Source organism: Vipera ursinii (genome assembly GCF_947247035.1).
Source record: "Vipera ursinii genome assembly, chromosome: 2".
NCBI classification, from domain to species: domain Eukaryota; kingdom Metazoa; phylum Chordata; class Lepidosauria; order Squamata; family Viperidae; genus Vipera; species Vipera ursinii.
In genome coordinates this window covers 187,568,421-187,589,846 of record NC_139513.1, presented here as the reverse complement: position 1 = coordinate 187,589,846, position 21,426 = coordinate 187,568,421, and the positions used below count along the sequence as shown (strand labels likewise).

General features: G+C 39.0%; 1 protein-coding gene across 7 annotated transcripts in view; it reads left to right on the top strand.

Moving 5' to 3' along the window:
- GSK3B (glycogen synthase kinase 3 beta) overlaps window positions 1-21,426 on the top strand; it is a 174,677-nt gene that overhangs the window by 84,265 nt on the left and 68,986 nt on the right. For all 7 annotated transcript variants that reach the window (XR_014491719.1, XM_083356230.1, XM_083356229.1 and 4 more), the window contains 3 exons: window positions 7,273-7,383; window positions 11,454-11,584; window positions 20,753-20,859. Coding sequence is in view for 6 of the 7 variants with exons in the window: in XM_083356230.1 (XP_083212356.1) it covers window positions 7,273-7,383; window positions 11,454-11,584; window positions 20,753-20,859 (349 nt within the window). In the remaining variant the exon portion in view is untranslated. The remainder of the gene's footprint in view (window positions 1-7,272; window positions 7,384-11,453; window positions 11,585-20,752; window positions 20,860-21,426) is intronic.

Genomic DNA, 21,426 nt, shown 5'->3' with positions numbered 1-21,426 from the left:
GGGGAGAATTTTAATGGTTGAAATAATGATGGACCAAAAGCAGATATTAATGATTGGAATATATGCACCTAATGACAAACAAGAACAATTTTATCTTGAACTATATAAGAAAATATTAGACTCAAACTACCAAAACTTTTGTATAATGGGAGACTTTAATCCAATAGTGGATAGAACTTTGGACTATAAAAGTGCTAAACAAGGACAGAAAGGAGGAAATTTACTACCTAAAGCATTTTCAAAAATGATAGAAGAATTTAGTATTCTAGATATATGGCGAGAAACCCCCCCAGAGAAACTACAGTATACATTTTACTCAAATAGACACAAATCATGGTCAAGAATTGATATGATATAGATGTTGTTGGACTTGAAACTGATGATTCAAGAAATTGAAATTGAAACCAATGACTGGGCAGACCACAATCCAATAAAAATGATCTGGAAAGGAATTAAGAAGAAACCTAGATGGTCTCTAAATACATCAATACTGAAGGACAAAGAATTCCTGCAACTAGCAATAAAAGAAATGGAATTTTTCTTTAAAATAAACAAGAAGGAAGAAACATCACTTCAAAATGTTGGGGACACTGCCAAAGCATATTTTAGAGGCCTGGCCATAACGTATATTGCTAAGAAGAACAAAGAAAAGAAACAACTACAATTAAAGTTGAGGGAGGAACTTAGAAAACTAGAATTAGAATTACAAATAGATCCAGATAAAGTAATACTCAAGAAACAAATGGAAATAATAAAGCACAAATTAAACTTAGCTGAGACAGAATTAATGGCTCAAAAGATTAAACGGGTTAAACAGAATTTCTTTGAAAATGCTAACAAGCCAGGAAGGTGGCTAGCATATAGATTGAGAAAGGCAAAAAAAAAAAAGAAAATAATAAAGAAACTCCAGGATACAAAAGGAGAAATACAGTTTCAAAACGATGTAATGAAAAAAATTGTGAAAGAATATTATGAGACACTTTATAAAGCAAAGGAAATCTCTAAGGAAAAAGTAGACCAGTATTTAATAAAAGCAAATTTACCAAAAATTCCTCAGAATATTCGAAATATATTGAACGAACCAATAACAATGATGGAGACTATAGAAGCTATAAAAAGGCAAAAAAAGGACAAGACTCCAGGGCCAGATGGACTACCTACAAAATATTACACTGCGTTACAAGATGTGCTTACTCCGATCCTGAAAGAACTTTGTAATGAAACTCTCCTAAAAACCAAAATACCAAAGACATGGACTGAAGCTAATATCACTTTAATACCCAAAGAAGATACAGATTTGATACATTTAAAAAATTACAGACCAATTTCATTGCTAGATGTAGACTATAAAATTTTTGCCTTGATAATGGCAGAAAGAATTAAGAAATTTTTGATTGAATTTATACACACAGATCAAAAAGGCTTTCTGCCTAAAAGATAAAAAACAATTTAAGAACAATCTTGGACGTTCTAGACTATTGTGAAGCCCATCCAGGCAAACAGATGGCTTTGATATTTCTTGATGCACAAAAGGCGTTTGATAACTTAAATTGGCAATTTATGTTTCAGCAACTTCTGGAAATGGATTTTGGGGAAAATTTTATGAATGCGATTTATGCAATTTATGATAAACAGACTGCTAGAATAATTGTAAATGGAGACTACACAGAAAACCTTGATATTAAAAAGGACACAAGACAAGGTTGTCCTTTATCCCCATTGCTATTCATATTAACCTTGGAAGTATTGAACAGAAATATTAGACAAGACTCTGAGATCAAAGGACTGGAGATAAAGGGTGAAACATATAAATTGCAAGCATTCATGGATGACTTGGTCTTTATACTGGAAGAACACCACTGAACTATATTTTTCAAAGATCCTGGAGCACTGAGAAACTACCAGAGGATTGGAAAAGAGCTGATGTTCCCATCTTCAAAAAAGAAAAAAAAATGGATCCAGGAAATTACAGACCTATCAGCCTGACCTCAATACCTGGGAGGAGTCTGGAAAAGATAATCAAACAACAAATCAGCGAGCACCTAGAGGCAAACAAAGTCATTACTAAAAGCCAACATGGGTTTGTCAAAAACAGATCATGCCAGACAAATCTTATTGCATTCTTTGATAAAGTGACAAAATTAGTGGACCAGAGGAATGCTGTGGATATAATTTACTTGGACTTCAGTAAGGCATTTGATAAAGTAGATCACAACCTTTTACTTCATAAGATAGAAAAATGCAGGTTAGACAGCATCACCACCAGATGGATTCGTAGCTGGCTGACAGGCCGTACTCAGTGTGTGGTCCTCAATGGAACTGCATCTATTTATTTATTTATTTATTTATTTATTATTAGTTGAATTTATATACCGCCCTATTCCCGAAGGACTCAGGGCAGTTCACAGGGCAATTAAAACAGTACAAAAAAGAATAAAATGGAATTAAATTAGTACAGGAGGGAAATATGTAGTGGGAAGTACATGGAGGGAAGTATGTAGTGGGGTGCCCCAGGGCTCTGTTCTGGGCCCAGTGCTCTTCAACATCTTCATCGACGATTTGGACGAAGGGATAAATGGGGAACTCATCAAATTTGCAAACGACACCAAGCTGGCAGGAATAGCCAACACTCCAGAAGACAGGCCTTAAGATACAGGAGGATCTGGACAGACTTGAACACTGGGTGCTATCTAACAAAATGAAATTCAATGGTGGAAAAAGTAAGGTTCCACATTTAGGCAAGAAAAACCAAATGTACAGGTATAATATAGGGGGTACCTTGCTCAATAGTAGCAACTGTGAGAGGGATCTTGGAGTCCTAGTGGACAATCACTTAAATATGAGCCAGAAAAACAGAAAACGCAACTTGCAAGAAAAATAAATCTTCAAATAGTTAAAAAAAGTTAAATACTTGGGAATTTATTTAACAGCAAGATGTATAACAGTAAAAGAGGACAACTATACAAAATTATTAAAACAAATAAAATTGGACTTAGAAAAGTAGAAAAATCTCTGTCAATATTGGGGAGAATAGCTACAATTAAAATGAATATCTTACCGAAAATACTTTTTTTATTTCAAACCATTCTGGTAAAATTAGAAAAAGCCTTTTTTGATGAACTGAATACCATAATATTGAAATTTGTTTGGCAAGGGAAAAAAGCACGAATTAAAGTGAAATTGCTATAGGACGTTAGAGAAAGGGGAGGACTTGGACTCCCAGACTGGAAATTATATTACCAAGCAGCTATCTTAACGTAGATTAAAGAATGGATAACACTTAGAGAGAAAAGATTACTATACCTAGAGGGGCATGACCTGCAGATTGGCTGGCATGCCTTTCTGTGGTATGGAAAGAATAAACAGCATAGATACTTTCAGAACCATGCTATAAGAAATGCACTTCTCTTGGAGTGGGAAAAAATAAAAAAAATTATACTAAGATACCTGAATGGCTTTCAACAATGGAAGCCTTTGCTTGCCCAAACTTAATTAACTATGATAAACTTGTAACATATGAAGACTTATTGGACAATGAAGGAAGATTGAAATCTAGACAAGACTTACAACAACCTATCATGGTGGCCATATTTACAAATCCAATCAAGATATGAAAAAGATGTGAAAACAACAGGGCTCTATAAGGAACAGACAGAACTTGATCTTACATTGCTAAAAACAGATGAAAAGTTGATTAAAAACCTCTATAGATTACTGCTTAACATAAAGATGGAGGAGGAACAAGTTAAAGAAACAATGATAATATGGGCAAAAATGTTGGACATACTATAGAGCTTGAAGAATGGGAAAAGCTATGGGACAGAAATATTAGATTATCCAAAGCTGTATCATATAAAGTAAATTTGTATAAAATGTTTTATAGATGGCACATGACACCAGTGAGACTAGCTAAAATGTTTAAAAATACTTCAAATGTTTGTTGGAAATGTAATCGAAGACCAGGTACTTATTACCATATGTGGTGGTCATGTCCTAAAGCAAAAAGGTTTTGGCTTAAGATACATTTATGATTGGAGAAGATGATTAAAAAACAAATAGAATTTAAACCAGAATTGTTTCTCTTTGGAATGATAGGCCCCAACTATGACAAGGAGAGTGGATACTTGATGTTACATGTATTGACAGCAGCAAGAATTATGTATGCCCAATATTGGAAAAATGAAAAGTCACTGACTGAAGAAGTATTAATTAAGAAAATATTGGATTGTGCAGAAATGGATAGAATAACTTTAGACACTAAAGAAAAAGAACTTTCAGTTTACTATAGAACTTGGAATAAATTCTATCAATGGCTAGATAAGCGAGTTAGAGAGAAGGGAATGTGATATGCAATTTTGAATTTATTTGAGTAAGAATGATACCATACATTGAAAATTTAATATTTTTGATAATCTATTATACCTATCATTGTTATTACTACGTTTATTACCTTTATTTATGTATATTTAGGGACACGGTGGCTCAGTGGGTTAGGACGCTCAGCTTGTTGATCAGAAGATCGGCAGTTTGGCAGGTCGAATCCCGAGTGCCGTGTAGCAGAGTGAGCGCCTGCTACTCGTCCCAGCTTCTGCCAACCTAGCAGTTCAAAAGCACGTAAAAATGCAAGTAGAAAAATAGGGACCACTATGGTGGGAAGGTAACAGCGTTCCGTGCACCTTTGGCGTCTAGTCATGCCGGTCACATGACCACGGAGATGTCCTCAGACAAGCGCTGGCTCTTTGGCTTTGAAACGGAGATGAGCACCGGCCCCTAGAGTTGGAAACGACTAGCACGCATGTGCGGGGGAACCTTTACCTTTACCTTTATGTATATTTACCCAGACAATATGCTGTTTGCCAAATATTGAACCCTCTTCCCCAACCTTTCCCCTACCCTATCTCAAACCCCCATTCCCTTACCCTCTTCTTTAACCTTATAAAAACTAATAAAAAACTTTTCAAAAGATTCTTCATCTCTAATGAATAGCTGGTAATGGCGGACTGCATAAATGCAGTCAGCCTTTTCTCTTGCTGATTCCAAGGGCTTCTGTGGATCCAGTGAGCCGGCTACCGCCGACCCGCGGTCTTCAAAGCGTCACCCCTTGATAACCACCTGTCTGGGACGACTTTCAGTCCAGTTGGACCCACCGGCAGGCAAAAATCGGACCCGGGAGAGGAGAATCATTCCCCCGGGTCTATCCTTCACTGACGTCACCGGAAACTCAACCCCTGTGACTTCTCTCTTTACCTCAGGTCTATCATCTTCTAATTCTACTATTTCTAATCTGTTATTCTGTTCTTCCTTCATTGGGCTTTGTGTAGTCTCTCCTTCCTGAGAACTGGTGCTATGTGTTGGCATGAACACTTCGGTGTTAGCATACACCCTGTCCCAATTGTTTCGTTCTGCAAAACTAGCAGACCTTGAAATCACAACCTTCTTTGTTCCATCTGTGAATCTATATTCTTTGTAACCTCGCTCTTATCCAACAAACCTAAATTTCCTGGCCTTTTTCTGTCCCTTCCTTCTGGTGCTTTTGGGAATAGCACCAAACCATAACTGCCAAATGTCCTTAGATGAGCCAGTGAAGGTTTCCTTCCATATAACAGGTAATATGGAGTTTCATTTATAGTAACGCTCCACACCCTGTTTACTAGCTAGTTGGCTGTTTTCATGGTGTCCCCCCAGTACGGTTTAGTCATTCCTGCATCTGTCAGCAGTGAGTCTTTCATAGTTTGTAATACGCCATTCCTCCATTCAGCCACTCCATTTTCTGCTGGTGAGTACAGATTCGTACTTCTATGCCTTATGCCTAAGTTCCTCAGCCACCTTTGGAAATTGTCAGACATGAACTCTGTTCCCCTGTCTGTTTGCAGCTGGTATATTTTATGGCCATATCTATGCTCTACACAGTTCACCCATTGCTTGAACTGTTGCAGAATTTCTGTTTTGCTCTTTAATAAATAGCAAAACCCATATCTGGTGTAGTCACCTACTAAGACTAGTATGTACCTAGTCCCTTCTAGAGAGGGCACTATAAGACCAATTAAATTAGCATATATTAACTGCAAAACTCTGTTTGTTTGCCTTGAGCTTTTCTTACCTACAGGATACACTCTGGACTTTTGACTCCTTACAAATAGTGCAATCAAAATATGTGTTGCATTGCTTAATGCAGGGGTATCAAACTTGCAACATCACATGATATGTTGTGACGTATTGCGACTTCTTTTCCATTGCTGGCAATGGGGTGGGCTTGGTTTTGGCATGGTGCATCTGGCCCATGAGCCAGCAGTTTCACTCCTGGCTTAATGTGTAGTCCTTCCGCTAGGTCTGGCATCCTTTGCAGCACTTGCATGACCTAACGTGTAATGTAACTTGCATGACCTAACATGTGTAATAAATGTATGCAAGAACACATCAGCAGAGCCTTCCCTTTATTCAAAGGCTCTTAAAGAAACACAGACCCTGCTGAGTCATTTCCATTATTACATCTTACATTACATAAGCTGGCTAGCTGTTAAATCAATACTTTGACATATTTATAAAAAAAACCCATAGAAGACAGGATATTTGAAGCAATATTTGCAGTCTGGCTCGTTTTGGTGGAACAAACATGTAGTTGAAAGCAACACATATATTTCTCATACATTAATCTTTGTGCTTTGAGAAAGAAGCTGATTAAAGTGGATAAAGAGAAAGAGATATTCTAACTAGTAGCAGACCTCCTCTTAATAGTTAAGTAAATGTTACATCATGACACTATAGGTCAGGAGTGTCAAACTCACAATGTCACGTGACGAATTTGATACCCCTGCTATAGGTCAAAAGGTAAGTGTACCTTCAGGAGATAGAATCTGTTTTAGGTTACATTTTGAATGTTTAAAATGTTGGGGGGGGGTTAACACACTTATAATATATTTCAGTATTTAGTTCCTCATGAGCTCTTTGGTCACTTTCCCTCTTTTTTTATTCTTTCCCTTTAATGTAGTAGATGAGATTACTTCATAATGTTCATATCTCTATACCTCTGTTTCAAATAAAAAACTATATGATAATTTGGTGTTGAAATAGGATAGGATTGAATTTCACTGCATTCCTTATATAACCTTATTTGCATAAGTAAAATTTGCATTTATCAGATAACAAATTTTAACAAAACGTTTTTAAAAATTTCTATAAGTGCTTGAAAAACCATACTACGCTATAATAGTAATGAATGTTATGATACCTTATTATTGTTTTTCTTATTTTCTTGCTTTTTCTCCTTTCCAGAAAGATGAGGTATATCTTAATTTGGTGTTGGACTATGTTCCTGAGACAGTATACAGAGTGGCAAGGCATTATAGTAGAGCCAAACAGACACTCCCCATGATATTTGTGAAGGTAAGTGAAAAGAATTGAAAACTTGGTAATTCTTGGTTATGTTATTTGTCTGTATTTGTACCACTCAGAAAGTTTTGGAAGTGAATTTACTTAGTAGGAAGGCCATCCTTTTATCTTTGGAGTCCGTATGCTCTAACGTTGTAACTCCTATTATTTCTCCTTAGTCCCTATTAGCAGAATATCCACCACTTCCGTAATGGATAATAATAATTATGGGACTTATATGCCGCCCTATCTCCCGAAGGACTCAGGGCGGCTAACAACAATAAAACAACAATAAAAACAGTAAATACAAATATTAGAAAAGATTAAATTTACAAAGCCCCATTGATTATTTACTAAAACCAATAAAATTAGAACAATATTAAAACCCCATCTTCAGTCCAGGTCGGCCAGTTGGAAAAGGTATGTCTTTAGGTCGCGACAAAAGGACCGGAGATCTGGGGCCATCCGAAGTTCTCTGGGGAGCTTGTTGTTTCCCTTTCTTTTGTTTTTCTTCTTTCCATTTTGCAATTTGTTTTATTGGTATTGATGCTGACCGTGGGTGATTGACTTTTCACCTTCTGAAAGATTTGTGGAACTTGGGGCTCTATTTAGAATAAAATAATAATTTTATTGTCACTTTAAAGGTATATGAATCTGCATACATTAAAATGAAATTTTGTTGCATTCAGCTCTCAAAGGGTCACCATCTCTTTTTTTATAATTTTTTATTGATTTTTTATTACAATTCAAAAGTACTTATTCAACAAATGTATTGTCTGAGTTTATCATTCACTAATACAAATTGAATTTCTAATCCCTTATTCTTTTTTCCAGCCATTGATAAAATAAGTCCCAAATTTGAAAGTATTCTGTTTTTGTTTTGTCCATTATTTCTTTGCTTTAACACAGGTCCACCATATATGGTAATTGGTACCTAACTTGTGATTACATTTCCAACATCTATCTGACTTGCGGGTAGCAAGTCCCATCTATAAAACATTTTATATAAGTTTTCTTTGTAAGAGGTTGACGTTGTCAATTTATAATTTCTTTCCCACAAGTTTTGCCATTTCTCCAAGTCTATATTGTATCCAAAATTCTTTGCCCATGTTATCATTGTTTCTTTTACTTGTTCATTTTCCATTTTCAAATTCAATAAAAAATTAACATTTTCTTAATTAGTTTCTCATTAGAGGTTAATAATATCTAAACAAACAAGGTCTACTTTATAAAATCCGTACACTTGTAACATCTTTATCATATTTCACTTGCATTTCTAAATATGCCCACCACGATAGATCAGTACCCTGATTTTCCATCTCTTGTTTAGATTTTAAATTCCCTTCAGAGTTTAGAATATATGTCCATATTTGACTAAATTTGTATGTACAAATGCTTCCATTGCTGAAAGCCATCCTGGAATTTTCAAGTATATTTTACATTTTATTTTTTCCCATGTTAGTAATAATGAATTTCTAATATAGTGGTTTTGAAAATATTTATGAATTTTATTTTTCCCATACCATAGGAAAGTGTGCCAACTGAGTTGTAAGTCATGTCCCTCCAAATACAACAACTTTTTATTTATTTATCCATTCTTTTACCCATGTTAGTACTGGTGCTTGATAATATAAAACCCATTATTGCAAGCCAAAACCTCCATTTTCCTTAGCTTCTTGTAAAATTTTCAGTTTAATTCTATCTTTCTTTTCTTGCCAAATAAATTTTAAAATTAGAGAATTTAAGTCTTAAAAAAATTCTCCAATTTTTTAGGTATCATTTGAAATAAAAACAATATTTTTGGTAATATAATCATTTTCACCATATCAATACTTCCTAAGATTGACAATTACAAGTTTTTCCATTTTTCTAAGTCAAGTTTTATTTGATTCAGTAATTTTATATAGTTATCTTTTATTGTTCAACATCTTGCTGTCAGGTATATTCCCAAGTATTTAACTTTTTTGACTATTTGTAATTCTATGTTTTCTGACTTTTTTTGTTTTACCTGTAAGATTTTTAACTATAACTTTATTTTTTTCTCTGTTTATCTTCAGTCCTGCTAACTGTTCTATCTTTTCCTATAATTTAGGAATCATCTCTAAAAGTTCCTCTAGGATGAATGCAAGTCATCTGCAAATGCTTGCAATTTATAAATTTCACCTTTTATTTCTATTCCTTTAATTTCTGGGTCTTGTCTAATATTTCTATTTAAAACTTCCAAAGTTAAAATAAATAAAAATGAAGATAGTGGACATCCTTGTCTTGCGCCTTTTCTTATGTCGAAATTCTCTGTAATTTCTCTCATCACTCTTGCAATCCTTGCTTGCTTCATTGCGTCCTGATATGTGCTCCTTTACTCCTGGATTGAAAGATGCTGGGCCTTTTTTTCTTGGACCATTTAATGGCTTTTGATGCTATTTACTAGACTATTCACTCCTTTTTAATAGTGATCTTTATGATTTATATACATGAGTTATATTTTTATGGAGACAGAGCCCTTTGTGCTCAGAACATTCTAATACTTCCAAACTTTTTGCAGGGGCTTTCCGTTTCCACTTCTCCCCTTGCTAAGTGACTAGCTTAGTTCCCACTTAATTTTTAACTGCCCAGTGTTAACCCCTCTCTTCATGAGAACTTCCTTCCTTCTTTCCTTTCTTCCTTCCTTCCTCCCTCCCTCCCTTCCCTCCCTCCCTCCCTCCCTCCCTAATACATCATAGAATGGAGGAGTTGTACAAGTGTGCTAAATTATTTTTGGTAATGGCTATTAAGCTTCTGTTTGAAAATATTCCAACAAACAGGAGACCCATAATTTATTTTATGTTTGCACTGAATAAGACATTCCAAGTTCCTTTTGATTGCATTTCAGGTAAATTTAGCTAGCTTTTTCCAAAGGGGACGACTTATATCAGGGCTTTTCAACCTTTTCACCCATTGTACCACTTTTAGGATATGGCAACATCCGAGTACCACCAGTCGCCTACCAAGGTGTCAAAAACTTGATGACCAAAAAAAAAAAAAGAAAAAAGTGATGAAGTACAGGTAGTCCTCGACTTACAACAGTTCACTTAGTGACTGTTTGAAGTTACGATGGCGCTGAAAAAAGTGCCCCCCAAGCCACAGCCGAGCAAGACCCTTGCCTGCCTGCCTGACGGCACTCTTCCTCCTGTCTGAGGTTTTCATTGTTGTGAGCATTTCTGTTGAGGAGTGGCAGTGGGGGTGGGATGGGGGTTGGTTTTTATTCCCCCATCTGCTGGGTGGTTGCAGCAGGTTTTGGTCACTTCACATGACCCTGGGACACTGTGACTGCCATAAATATGAATCAGTTGCCAAGCATCTGATTGTAAATCACAAGACCCTGGAGATGCTGCAACATTCCAGCTGATCTGCGCTTCTTCTGGGTTCAGCAGAAGCACCAGGATCAGCACTGAGCTCCAGCTGGAGCCTGGCACTGATCCTGGTGCTTCCACTGAGCCCTGGCAGCCCTGCAGCTCCAGCCATCTCTTGCTCAGGCTTGTGTGGTGCTGCCACCGGTTCAGCTTATTCCCCTCCCCCGCTACCACTTAGGATGGTCGCGTACCACATGCCAGGTGCCAATGTACCACAGATGGTACCTGTACCACTGGTTGAAAAGCCCTGACTTATATGAAGTACTTTTATATAGAATAATATAAAGACATGTTCTTAATATTCTACAAATAAGGTTGTGTTATAATAAATAGATTTTGTCCAATGTGAGAAAAACATATTAATGATGGGAGTTTAGATAACTTTTATATTTTTGTATCATTATGATAATTTCTATGCACCTAACTGCTTTGATTTCCCTAATGCAGCATTTTTTACAATTAGCCATGCTTGTTGTGGCTTACTGGAAGTTGCAGTTGAAGAACATCTGAACTATACCTGCTGTAGCAAAAGAAATGTGAAAAAATGTTTTGTAAGATGAGTAAATGTGTATGTTATAAAGAAAAAATGCTTATTGAGATAGTATTTCAAGTATTATAAAAATCTTATAAAAATTACTATTTGCCAGTGTTTTGATATGGAAAGTATTATCATAATATTTGCTTTTTATGTTACAGTTGTATATGTATCAATTATTCCGAAGTTTAGCTTATATCCATTCCTTTGGAATATGTCATCGGGATATAAAACCACAAAATCTTTTGTTGGACCCTGACACAGCTGTTCTAAAACTTTGTGATTTTGGAAGGTAAATATTTTCAGGACTTTTCATCAGGATCATAAAGAACTTTGTATATTTATCTCTTCCTTAGGACCATGTTAATTAGCAATACATGCTAAAAGCTTTGTATGAACAAGATTTTTTTAAAAAAAAAAGTATATTGGAACAAATTTTACTAATCTTTTGAAAGAACATAGTGTGTTCTGTATAGAATTACTTCAATCAAATCCACCTTTGCTGGAATCCAAGCTGTTTAATGGCTGAGAATAGCTGTAATCAGTCTTCTTTATCTAATTTATCTCCCAACAGCAAAAAAACAAAATAATTATATTATGCCAGAAAGGAGCCAGAGCTCATAGATTTAATTAATTAATTTAATTTAATTTAATTTAATTTTTAATTTTATTAGATTTATATACCGCCCTTTCCCGAAGGACTCAGGGCGGTTTACAGGGCATTTTAAAATCACACCAATACAAAATACAAAAGTTAAAAGACAATTAAAAAGATTAAATTATCCCTGAAAATAAAAACCCCAGTTAAAAATTCTCAGCCTGGGCCGGAGAGCTCAAAGAGCCAAGTCTTCAGGTCCCGGCGAAATGAACGCAGGTCAGGGGCAGTCCTGAGCTCCACGGGCAGCTGGTTGCAGAGGGCAGGCGCACCCACAGACAAGGTCCTCCCTGTGTGAGCGCACTGGACGAAGGGAACTTGATGCTGGCAGCAGGTGTTCCCTCAAATATCCCAGACCCAAGCCATTCAGGGCTTTATAGGTCATCACCAGCAGCTTGAATCTCACCCGGAGGGCAACCGGAAGCCAATGCAGCTCGCGGAGTAGAGGTGTTACATGGGAGTATCGGGAAACCCCCATCACAACTCGCGCGGCCGCATTCTGCACCAGTTGAAGCCTCTGAGTGGTCCTCAAGGGCAGCCCCATGTAGAGAGCGTTGCAGTAGTCTAAACGGGAGGTCACGAGCGCATGAGTGACTGTGCATAGGGCATCTCGGTCCAGGTAGGGTCGCAACTGGCGCACCAGGTGAACCTGGGCAAAAGCCCCCCTGGTCACGGCTCCTATATGATCTTCAAAATTCAGCCGTGAGTCCAGGAGGACGCCCAAGTTGCAAGCCCTATCAACGGGGGGTAACACCTCACCCCCCATCATTAAAGGTGGAATAGTTTGGTTAGCCCGAGATGCCGATATGCACAGCCACTCAGTCTTGGTAGGATTGAGACGAAGCCTGTTTCTCCCCATCCAGACCTGGACCACCTCCAGGCAACGGGACATCACGGCGAGGGCATCGCTGGGTTGGTTCGGGGTGGAGAAAAAAAGTTGGGTATCATCAGTGTACTGATGATACCCCACCCCGAAACCACGAATGACCTCGCCCAGCGGCTTCATATAGATGTTGAACAGGAGGGGCGAGAGAACCGACCCCTGAGGAACTCCACAAACGAGAGGCCTCGGGGTGGATCTCTGCCCTCCTGTCAACACCGACTGTGAGCGGCCCAGGAGATAGGAGAACCACCGTAAAACGGTGCCTCCCACTCCCATCCCCCTGAGACGCCGCAGTAGGATACCATGGTCGATGGTATCGAAAGCCGCTGAGAGATCTAATAGGACTAGGACAGAGGAGCAACCCCTGTCCCGAGCCCGCCAGAGGTCATTCACCAGCCCGACCAATGCCATCTCCGTGCTGTGCCCGGGCCTGAAACCCGATTGGTACGGGTCCAGATAATCAGTTTCCTCCAGGAACAGAGGAAGCTGATGCACCACCACGCTCTCAACAACCTTCGCCAGAAAGCGAAGGTTGGAGACTGGACGATAGTTATTTAAAACAGCCGGGTCCAGGGCAGGCTTTTTGAGGAGGGGTCTCACCACCGCCTCCTTCAAGGCGGCGGGGAAGACACCCTCCTTCAAAGAAGCAGTTATTACTGCCTGGAACCAGCCTCGTGTCCCCTCCCGAGCTGCATAAACCAGCCAGGAGGGGCACGGATCCAACAAACAACTGGTGGAGCTCAGCCTCCCCATGATCCTGTCCACATCATCAGGGGAAACAGGATCGAACTCAGTCCAGATAACATGCTCAAGACCGTCCGATTCCTCCGCCCAGTCAGAGTCCAAACCGGCCCGGATCTGAGTGATTTTGTCCGTCAGATGATGACTAAACTCCTCGGCCCGTCCCTGCAAGGGACCCTAAACAGGGTGGCCGGGCGATTATCTGCAGATGCGATGAGGGCGGCGAAGTAATTAGCCCTCGCCGTCCTCATCGCAGCAAGATAAGACCTTATAAAGGTTCTTAACTGCAGTCGGACAGATTCGGAACGGCTGGACCTCCAACCACTCTCTAGACCCCATCTCCGACGTTTCATCTCCCGGAGCTCCACAGAAAACCATGGAGCCTAACGGGATCTGTGCCGGGTCAGAGGTCGCAAGGGTACAACACAGTTGAGTGCCTCAGTGGCCGCCCTTTCCCAGGCATCCACCAAGGCATCAGCTGGGCTGTGAGTGAGGGCGATAGGTATAGACCCAAGCGCCATCTGGAACCGTTCAGGGTCCATTAGGCGCTTGGGGCGGAACCATCTAGTTGGTTCCGCCGCCCAGCAGCGGGGGGTGGCATAACGGAAGACCAGCTGCAGGAGATGATGGTCGGACCATGACGGGAGTAACAACCGGTAAACCCCCTCCCAAATCATCCAAGCACTGTCCAGACAGAAACACCAGGTCGAGAGTGTGACCCCCCACATGAGTCGGGCCTTGAATTACCTGAGTCAGGTCCATGGCCGTCATGGAGGCCATGAACTGCCGGGCTAGCTCCGATGACCCTCCCAGGGAAGGCAGGTTGAAGTCACCCAGCACTATGAGCCTGGGGAACTCCACCGCCAACCCTGAGAGGGTGTCGAGCAGCTCTGGCAGAGCTGTTGCCACACAGCTGGGCGCCAGGTATGTAAGCAACAAGCTCATCTGAACCCGAGAACCACATCTCAGGAGGAGGGACTCACTCCCACCAATCTGGACAATGGTGGTCTCCCGCGGACATAAAGTCTCCCTGATAACCACCGCCACCCCGCTGCCCCTACCCTGAGCCCGTGGCTGGTGTAGCACACGGAAACCTGGGGGGCATAACTCGGTCAGAGGGACCCCTCCCTCCGAGCCCAACCAGGTTTCTGTAATGCATGCCAGATCCGCGCATTCCTCCTCGATCAAGTCTCGAACGAGGGGAGCCTTATTAACAACGGACCTGGCATTAAGGTAAACCAGCCTGAGCTCAGGGGCCTGATCACCCTCACCCCCGGGCAAAAGGGTGCTAATTGGAGGGTCGGAGCGCGTCACTGCTCGCAAGCAGTGGGGGCGCGATCCCGGATGTCGATACAGCCCTCCGTGCACACATCTGCTGCCATTCCCTATCGTCGTGGGGATTTGAAGCCCCACCCCAGTACACACAGAACCAGCAGCCTCTACCCTCAACCCTATCCCGCCGGGACCCCTCATAGGTCCAGACTGAGTACTAATTAAAAATTCCCTCTCCATCCTACTATCCCCTTCCCTAACCCTTTAAAATACCCAGCTAAAAATGTATCAGGGGCCTCTTAATGCGTCTCCACCAGAGGCCCCTAGTTAAGCCCAGCCACCTCTCGGGGTCCCAACAATTGGGCCCGTCATCAAGGGAAATGATAGAAAAGGAGGCTGGTCGTATCCAGGAGGGGAAAACCCCCCTGAGGGCGTACAAGTCCGATCTAGAGTATTGTAGTCGAGCCATAAAATAATAATCATGTCCGTGTAAGCCGTTATTCACAAATGGGGACAGATGTTAATAAGATGTTAAAGTGTTAATTAAGATGGTAAAACATTTAATCCGGAACATGTCTTCATCCAGTAATCCGCTGATCCGGCTCTGCTCTCACCTGAGCCGGTCCAGACAAGAGCCCATAACTGTCCTCTCACCTAGCCACGAGATCCAGCCTGGGATGGATAAGGGCAGCATTGCTGGGTGAACAGAAATCTCCTCTGCTAGTCTCTCACACCAGCAGGGGGTTAGTAGCCAGTCCAGGGCCATCCTCTCACCACGGTCCTGTCCCAGGCTCATTCCAGAATATCACATGTTCCAGAATATCACAGGGAGGTCACGAACAGGAAAAAGTCAAAACATCCCAAATCCTGTTCCAGCCTCTAACCAGCATCAACCAGCATCAAGTACAAACCCATCTTGAGCAGTAACGCAGCAGAGATAATCAAACACGCTGAACCCATCCCTAGGGCAACGGGAAGTCAGTCATAGATGTTAAATGTTCAGCTTCAAGCAGTCAAATCTCCATCATCGTTTGGGGGAAAGAAGGCGACAAAAAGCCTCCCCCATAACTTCCACACCAAAACTGCACCCAACAGCAAACTCTGGGAAAAGATGGTCCGCGGCCATTTACAAGCCGAAAAGCCAGAGTAGCAGTCAGGAGCAGAGGGATCCACGTAGCTGCGAACGGCGCCCTCCAGTTAATCTTAGGTGCCAGGTGGTCCATCCAAGGGTCCACAGCCGACTTCAAGGCTGCCGAAGCTGCTCCAGTCCAGATGCTATTGTGTTAAATTTGTTCTCCTTGTAAAGCTTTGTTTGAAATCTCTGAACCATAAATAGATAAAGCCAAAGAAAGATTAATCAGGATTTCAGATATTTAGCATAGTCCAAGCTACAAGGCCATTCCATTCCATAAGAATAAGTTTAGGTCCAATGGATTTCCTGAATTCAACTTTTTATCAAAGCTAACCCTAACCCTATCCAAGGTATGTTGCAGACATGCTTTGCTACCCTTACTTTGCCAGTAAAAAAGGCAGATTAAAGATTGTGCCATGTTTTCTAGGAGAAAGATAATTAAATGTATTATCTGAAGATATGTTATATACGTTTACAACAAGACAGCACTTATTTAGCAAAATGATAGGCTGATCTGGTTTTCTGAGGAACTGAAAGAGATAATGCCATTGAAAAGTGGTTTAGAATGCCATGGCAGAACACCCAAAGAGAATTTGACTGAGCACTGGTAAAAGCTCATCCTAGACTGCATATGATGGTAAACCATTGTCTTTTCTGCACTTACTGAGCCTTAAGAGTCCTGTTCAATAGCCCAGGTTCAATATTACCAGGATCTTTAGGAAACGTTGAAAGGGATAAGTTGCTTGCAGACTCCCCAGATGGTTTTGAGGGTTTCATGGCAGACCAGATGGAATTCCATGGAGCCTTCCCAATGTCATATTCTATGATTCAAAGTTATGTGTTTGGGAGATTATGGCTCCCAGCAGATGTCAAGAAATTTTTAATTCATGGCCCTATTCATGGTGTTTGGAATGGCTGGATTAAATATTGAAAAGCAGTGTAAACCATGTCGCCTTCTGGATTAAATTAATTCTGAATGACAGAATAGAGGAAAATTTTATGTTGTAGCCTTATTCTGGATTGTTAATTATCAGAGATGTGCATAACTGCTGTTTCTTATGCAAAAAAGAAAGCATTTCTTTTTGCATTTTTTCATAGGATAACCAACATGTTCTTAGTAAGACATATTTTCCCCTAAAAAAGTTAAATATGGATAAATGTGTAAAATGAAATTTTCAACTAATGCAAACTGTGGAAACCTATTTGCAGGCAGACGAAAGCAAATACAAGGGGCAGATCGTTACCTATAAAACTCTGTGGTGCTTAGATCCAGACTGTTCATTGGACTTTCTCCTCCATAGCCTCAGAGTCTCTTCAATCCATGCTCTAGATTCTTCCACCACAACATATCAAGTGGGGAAAACCACATGTGGGGGTCAGTTGATACATCTTCCCCAAAACCCAGTAATAGGTGGAATCTCTCCTTGTTGTATCTTGATTGTGTCCAATAATTATGTTGGGGAGAATGTATGGTTTGCATACCCACTTCCTCCTTTCAGACTAATATTGTGACATCACCCACGCCATAGTTACATTTATTATTACAGCAGTTAAAACTAGGTAACAGTTAACTTCAGTCAACTTGATAGCTCAGCATCCTTGGATTATTATTTTTTTTCTTTTCTCTTTCTCTCCTCCAATACTATAACCCGATATAGTCCGATTATAATACACAACCAAGTAGGTATTAAGTAAGCATCATCAATTATGCCCAAAATATTCAAGATAGAATTTTATTATTATACATTTTACATTCTATCGCCATATTTTTAATTGTATTTTAATATTTTAATACTCACCTAGAATTTATGTACCAATTTAGCTTCAGAACTATTTAATAGTTAAATATTGATTACAGTTTTTGCTGTCTCATAATTTAAATATGCTCCAGTATTCCAGTTGTTACTTACTATTTCTCTTCTGCTTTGTATAATTTTTCAGCTACCTTTATCCCATTCCCCTTTCCCCCTGTAATATTGTAACTGAATCATACCTATATTTGGTCATTGACTATAATGAAGTATTTGATTAATTGATAATAATTTAGTATAGAACTTGCTTGTTTTGCTTGGAAATCTTTGGAGGATTGATGTTATATGTTATTTTTAGAGTTCTTTATATTAATTGCAATAAAGATGGGCATACTCTCTTTCTCCAGAGAGAAAGAGTTCATCACCATGAACTCCTGAAAAACTGCAATTCGTTTAGAAAGAATTCCTTAGAGTGAGAGATAACATATTACCTTCTATCCTTCTCTATGGCAGATATAATAAAATACCTATAAATAATTATTCCTTGGTATATAATAAAATCAGGACAAATAAAAATCTTATTTTTTAACATCTTTTTATTAATTAGATAAAATTAAACTTATCCAAAGTTAATGTATATGCAGAGTATTTACTTTATTACTGTATCATTTTTATTTTATTTTTCATTTTAATTCCAAAACAATAAACAGAAAGGTATACATTATTGGACTCGATGTAGTTGCTTGAAGTTTGGATGAAATTGAGAAAATTATGTTTCTTAATACATTTCAGACTTGGTGTGCAGATAGTGAGAAGGGAAATAAGTTAGCCAAGTCATCAACTTGGTTCTCATATTTCCTGAAGGAAGATGCTACCATGTTGTAGAGAAGACACTGTCTGTCACATTGTAGAGTTGTAAAAATAGGAACATTTTGTTTGGAATGACAGCTGAATATATTCCAAATGTAGACTGGTTAGAAATCAAAACTCATCTGATTGAGAAGGGCTCCTGGTGTAGCCCAGAATAGGGTATAAGATGCAATCTGGCAATCAATTAGAGTTGATGTCTAATGCTGATATGCATGAGTTGTAAAAGTTGGAATGGGCTATCTGAGTTACAGAGAAATCATCTCTTGGCTGAATTCTGCTGAATTCTGGAATGCAAAGGCACTATGTCTGGAATGCAAAGGCACTATGGTCAGAAAATAATATGCTTTGCCACTTCCAAAGGAGCTGTTTGAGGGACAGTATCTCATAGTTCAGGAGAGTAAGATAGGCTAGATGGCAGATCAAGTAGATTTGGATAAGAATGAGTAGAAGTGGTCCCATAAAACGGCAAGGAGCTGGCTTAACTACTATTCTAATGAGGGAAGCTGGAAGTGATGGGGAGACCGGGTTTGGTTATGTGGATACAGATTACATGCGAGTCGAGCATTGTTTTATGAGGCACAAGTGCTGGTGACGGGAATGCAGTATTAATGCTTAATTTTAGATTCTCTTACTTTGTTTGTTTACATTTATTGGCCACCCAGCTCCAATTTGTAACAGATAATTGTTTTTTTCAACTTAGTTACATGTCTCTAGAGGAACTTTTTTTTACCAAAGTTTCTTTGAAGATGATACCTTAAGGGCATTAGGAGACTTAAGTGGACCTTTGTTAGCTGTACTCAAAACTAGCTTATCTTAGGAGTCGGATGTCTAGAAGTAGTTTTGTTCTTTTCTGAAGTGACTTAGCAGAATATTTGTGTTTTACATTAGGCAACAAAGACTTGATATTTAAGTGATATAAATATATTTTAGATAGATTTGAAAGAATTCCAGATATTTTAGTTTGAGTTGAGTGAACAGGATACTTGGAGTTTTGAATTTCCTTTAATTTATTTGCAGTTGATGGGGCTAGTTGTTGTATTTATGTCTGTTGTATTTATGTCTGTATGAGGATTGGAATTTGCGGCAAATGGCACAAAACCAGAATGGCAGACTTGTATTGGCTGGTGATATCTGTATACCATAAAAACTCTTGTCATGTCCTTTAACTAGGTGAAAGGATGCATCAGAGGGTAACAATGTTTTTAACTAGGGTATCTCAAATAGGCTAATTTATAGAATGTATCAAAAAATGCAGGACTAATGACTTCCAAGGGAATGAAATGTGGGAAAGCTAGCTAGCCCTGCTTCATTGCTGTGGGCTGCTGCTGCTGCAATCGTTTTCAACAATCAATTTCCCAGCCATTCTTACTCACTCTTTCTCCCCCACCCAGCAGCCTCACTCTCTCCCCCACCCAGCAGCAGCAACTTACCTGTCTGCTGGAAGGAGAAGAGAAGGGGGAAAGAAGGGAGGGACAAAGAACCCCTGCACACCCTTCCTGGCTCATGCTGTTCCCCCAAAGCCTTCCCTGACCTTAACACTTCATTTTATACTTTATTTTAAATATGAAATATATCCTTGTTTTCCTTTAGGATAATATTTTTGTTCATTTTGTTCATTGATTAAAAAATTAATTGGATTATTCAGTATATACATCTTCAGCAGGGTCTTTATGCTTACTCTTTATATTTTAAAATATTTTTTTAAAATAAATATGTCTGATCCTTTGGGATCAATTAACAAATATTTCCTGGAAAAGTGATAGATTTGTGCTACTAATATGTGAAGAGTTAGATTTTGTATTAAGAATTTATATTTTATCCAGGGAGATTTGAAGAAAATATTTCTGAATTTTTGATGTTACCTGCAGACATAGTTCATGTTGCTTTATCCTACTTGCACTAAATTTCACTTAACTAGAGTATCTGGCTCATTAACATTGAATGATAAAATGGTTTATCTATCATAAATCTTAAGTATTAATGCTAAATAAATTTGCATTTTTATATTTATCTTAAATACTTGCATTTATGATAAATGCCATTTCTGTTTTTTTTAAATTTTAGAAGAATCATGTATACTCCTTTAAATATTATTTTACTGAAAATTATATATTTTGAATACTGAACACTGTTTTATATTATAATTCCATTTACAGTGCAAAGCAGCTAGTTCGTGGAGAGCCTAATGTCTCTTACATCTGCTCTCGATATTACAGAGCACCAGAGTTAATTTTTGGAGCCACAGATTATACTTCTAGTATAGGTATGTATTTGTTTTTTCACTTTTAAACTGAAGTGATCAGTATATTGAATGGAGAACAAAAGGTTACATGCGGCATTACATAAACATATTTCTTCTCATTAAGGAATGGAAGAAAATAGAGGAAATCCATTCAGTTGGTAATTTCCTGTTTTGTTTGCTTACTAAAGCCTCTTATATATGATCTACCATGGCTCTCTAGAGTCCTCAAAAGAAATGTAGCAGACTCCCAACTGGACTCCTTGATCTATAAATATAACCTCTACATTTTAGGAGGTAAAGAACCTGGTTTTATGTACCATTCAGGAAACACTAGTGTTTTAGATCGTTTAAATGTTGCATGAAACAAGATTGGGTTTCTTTTCAGGTATCCAAGCCTGTGTGAAGGAAGATAATGATCATCAACCAATCATAATCCATTTCCAAGGCAGATGTGAAACTAGATTGTTTCTGCTTCATGATAAGATATTATTAACTAATCTCGAGTGAGGTATCTTTCTTTGGGAGAATTTTCAATAGATAAAGTTCCCACCAGAGCTTGTAACCAAGTTGCAAACAAAATCTGCCTAC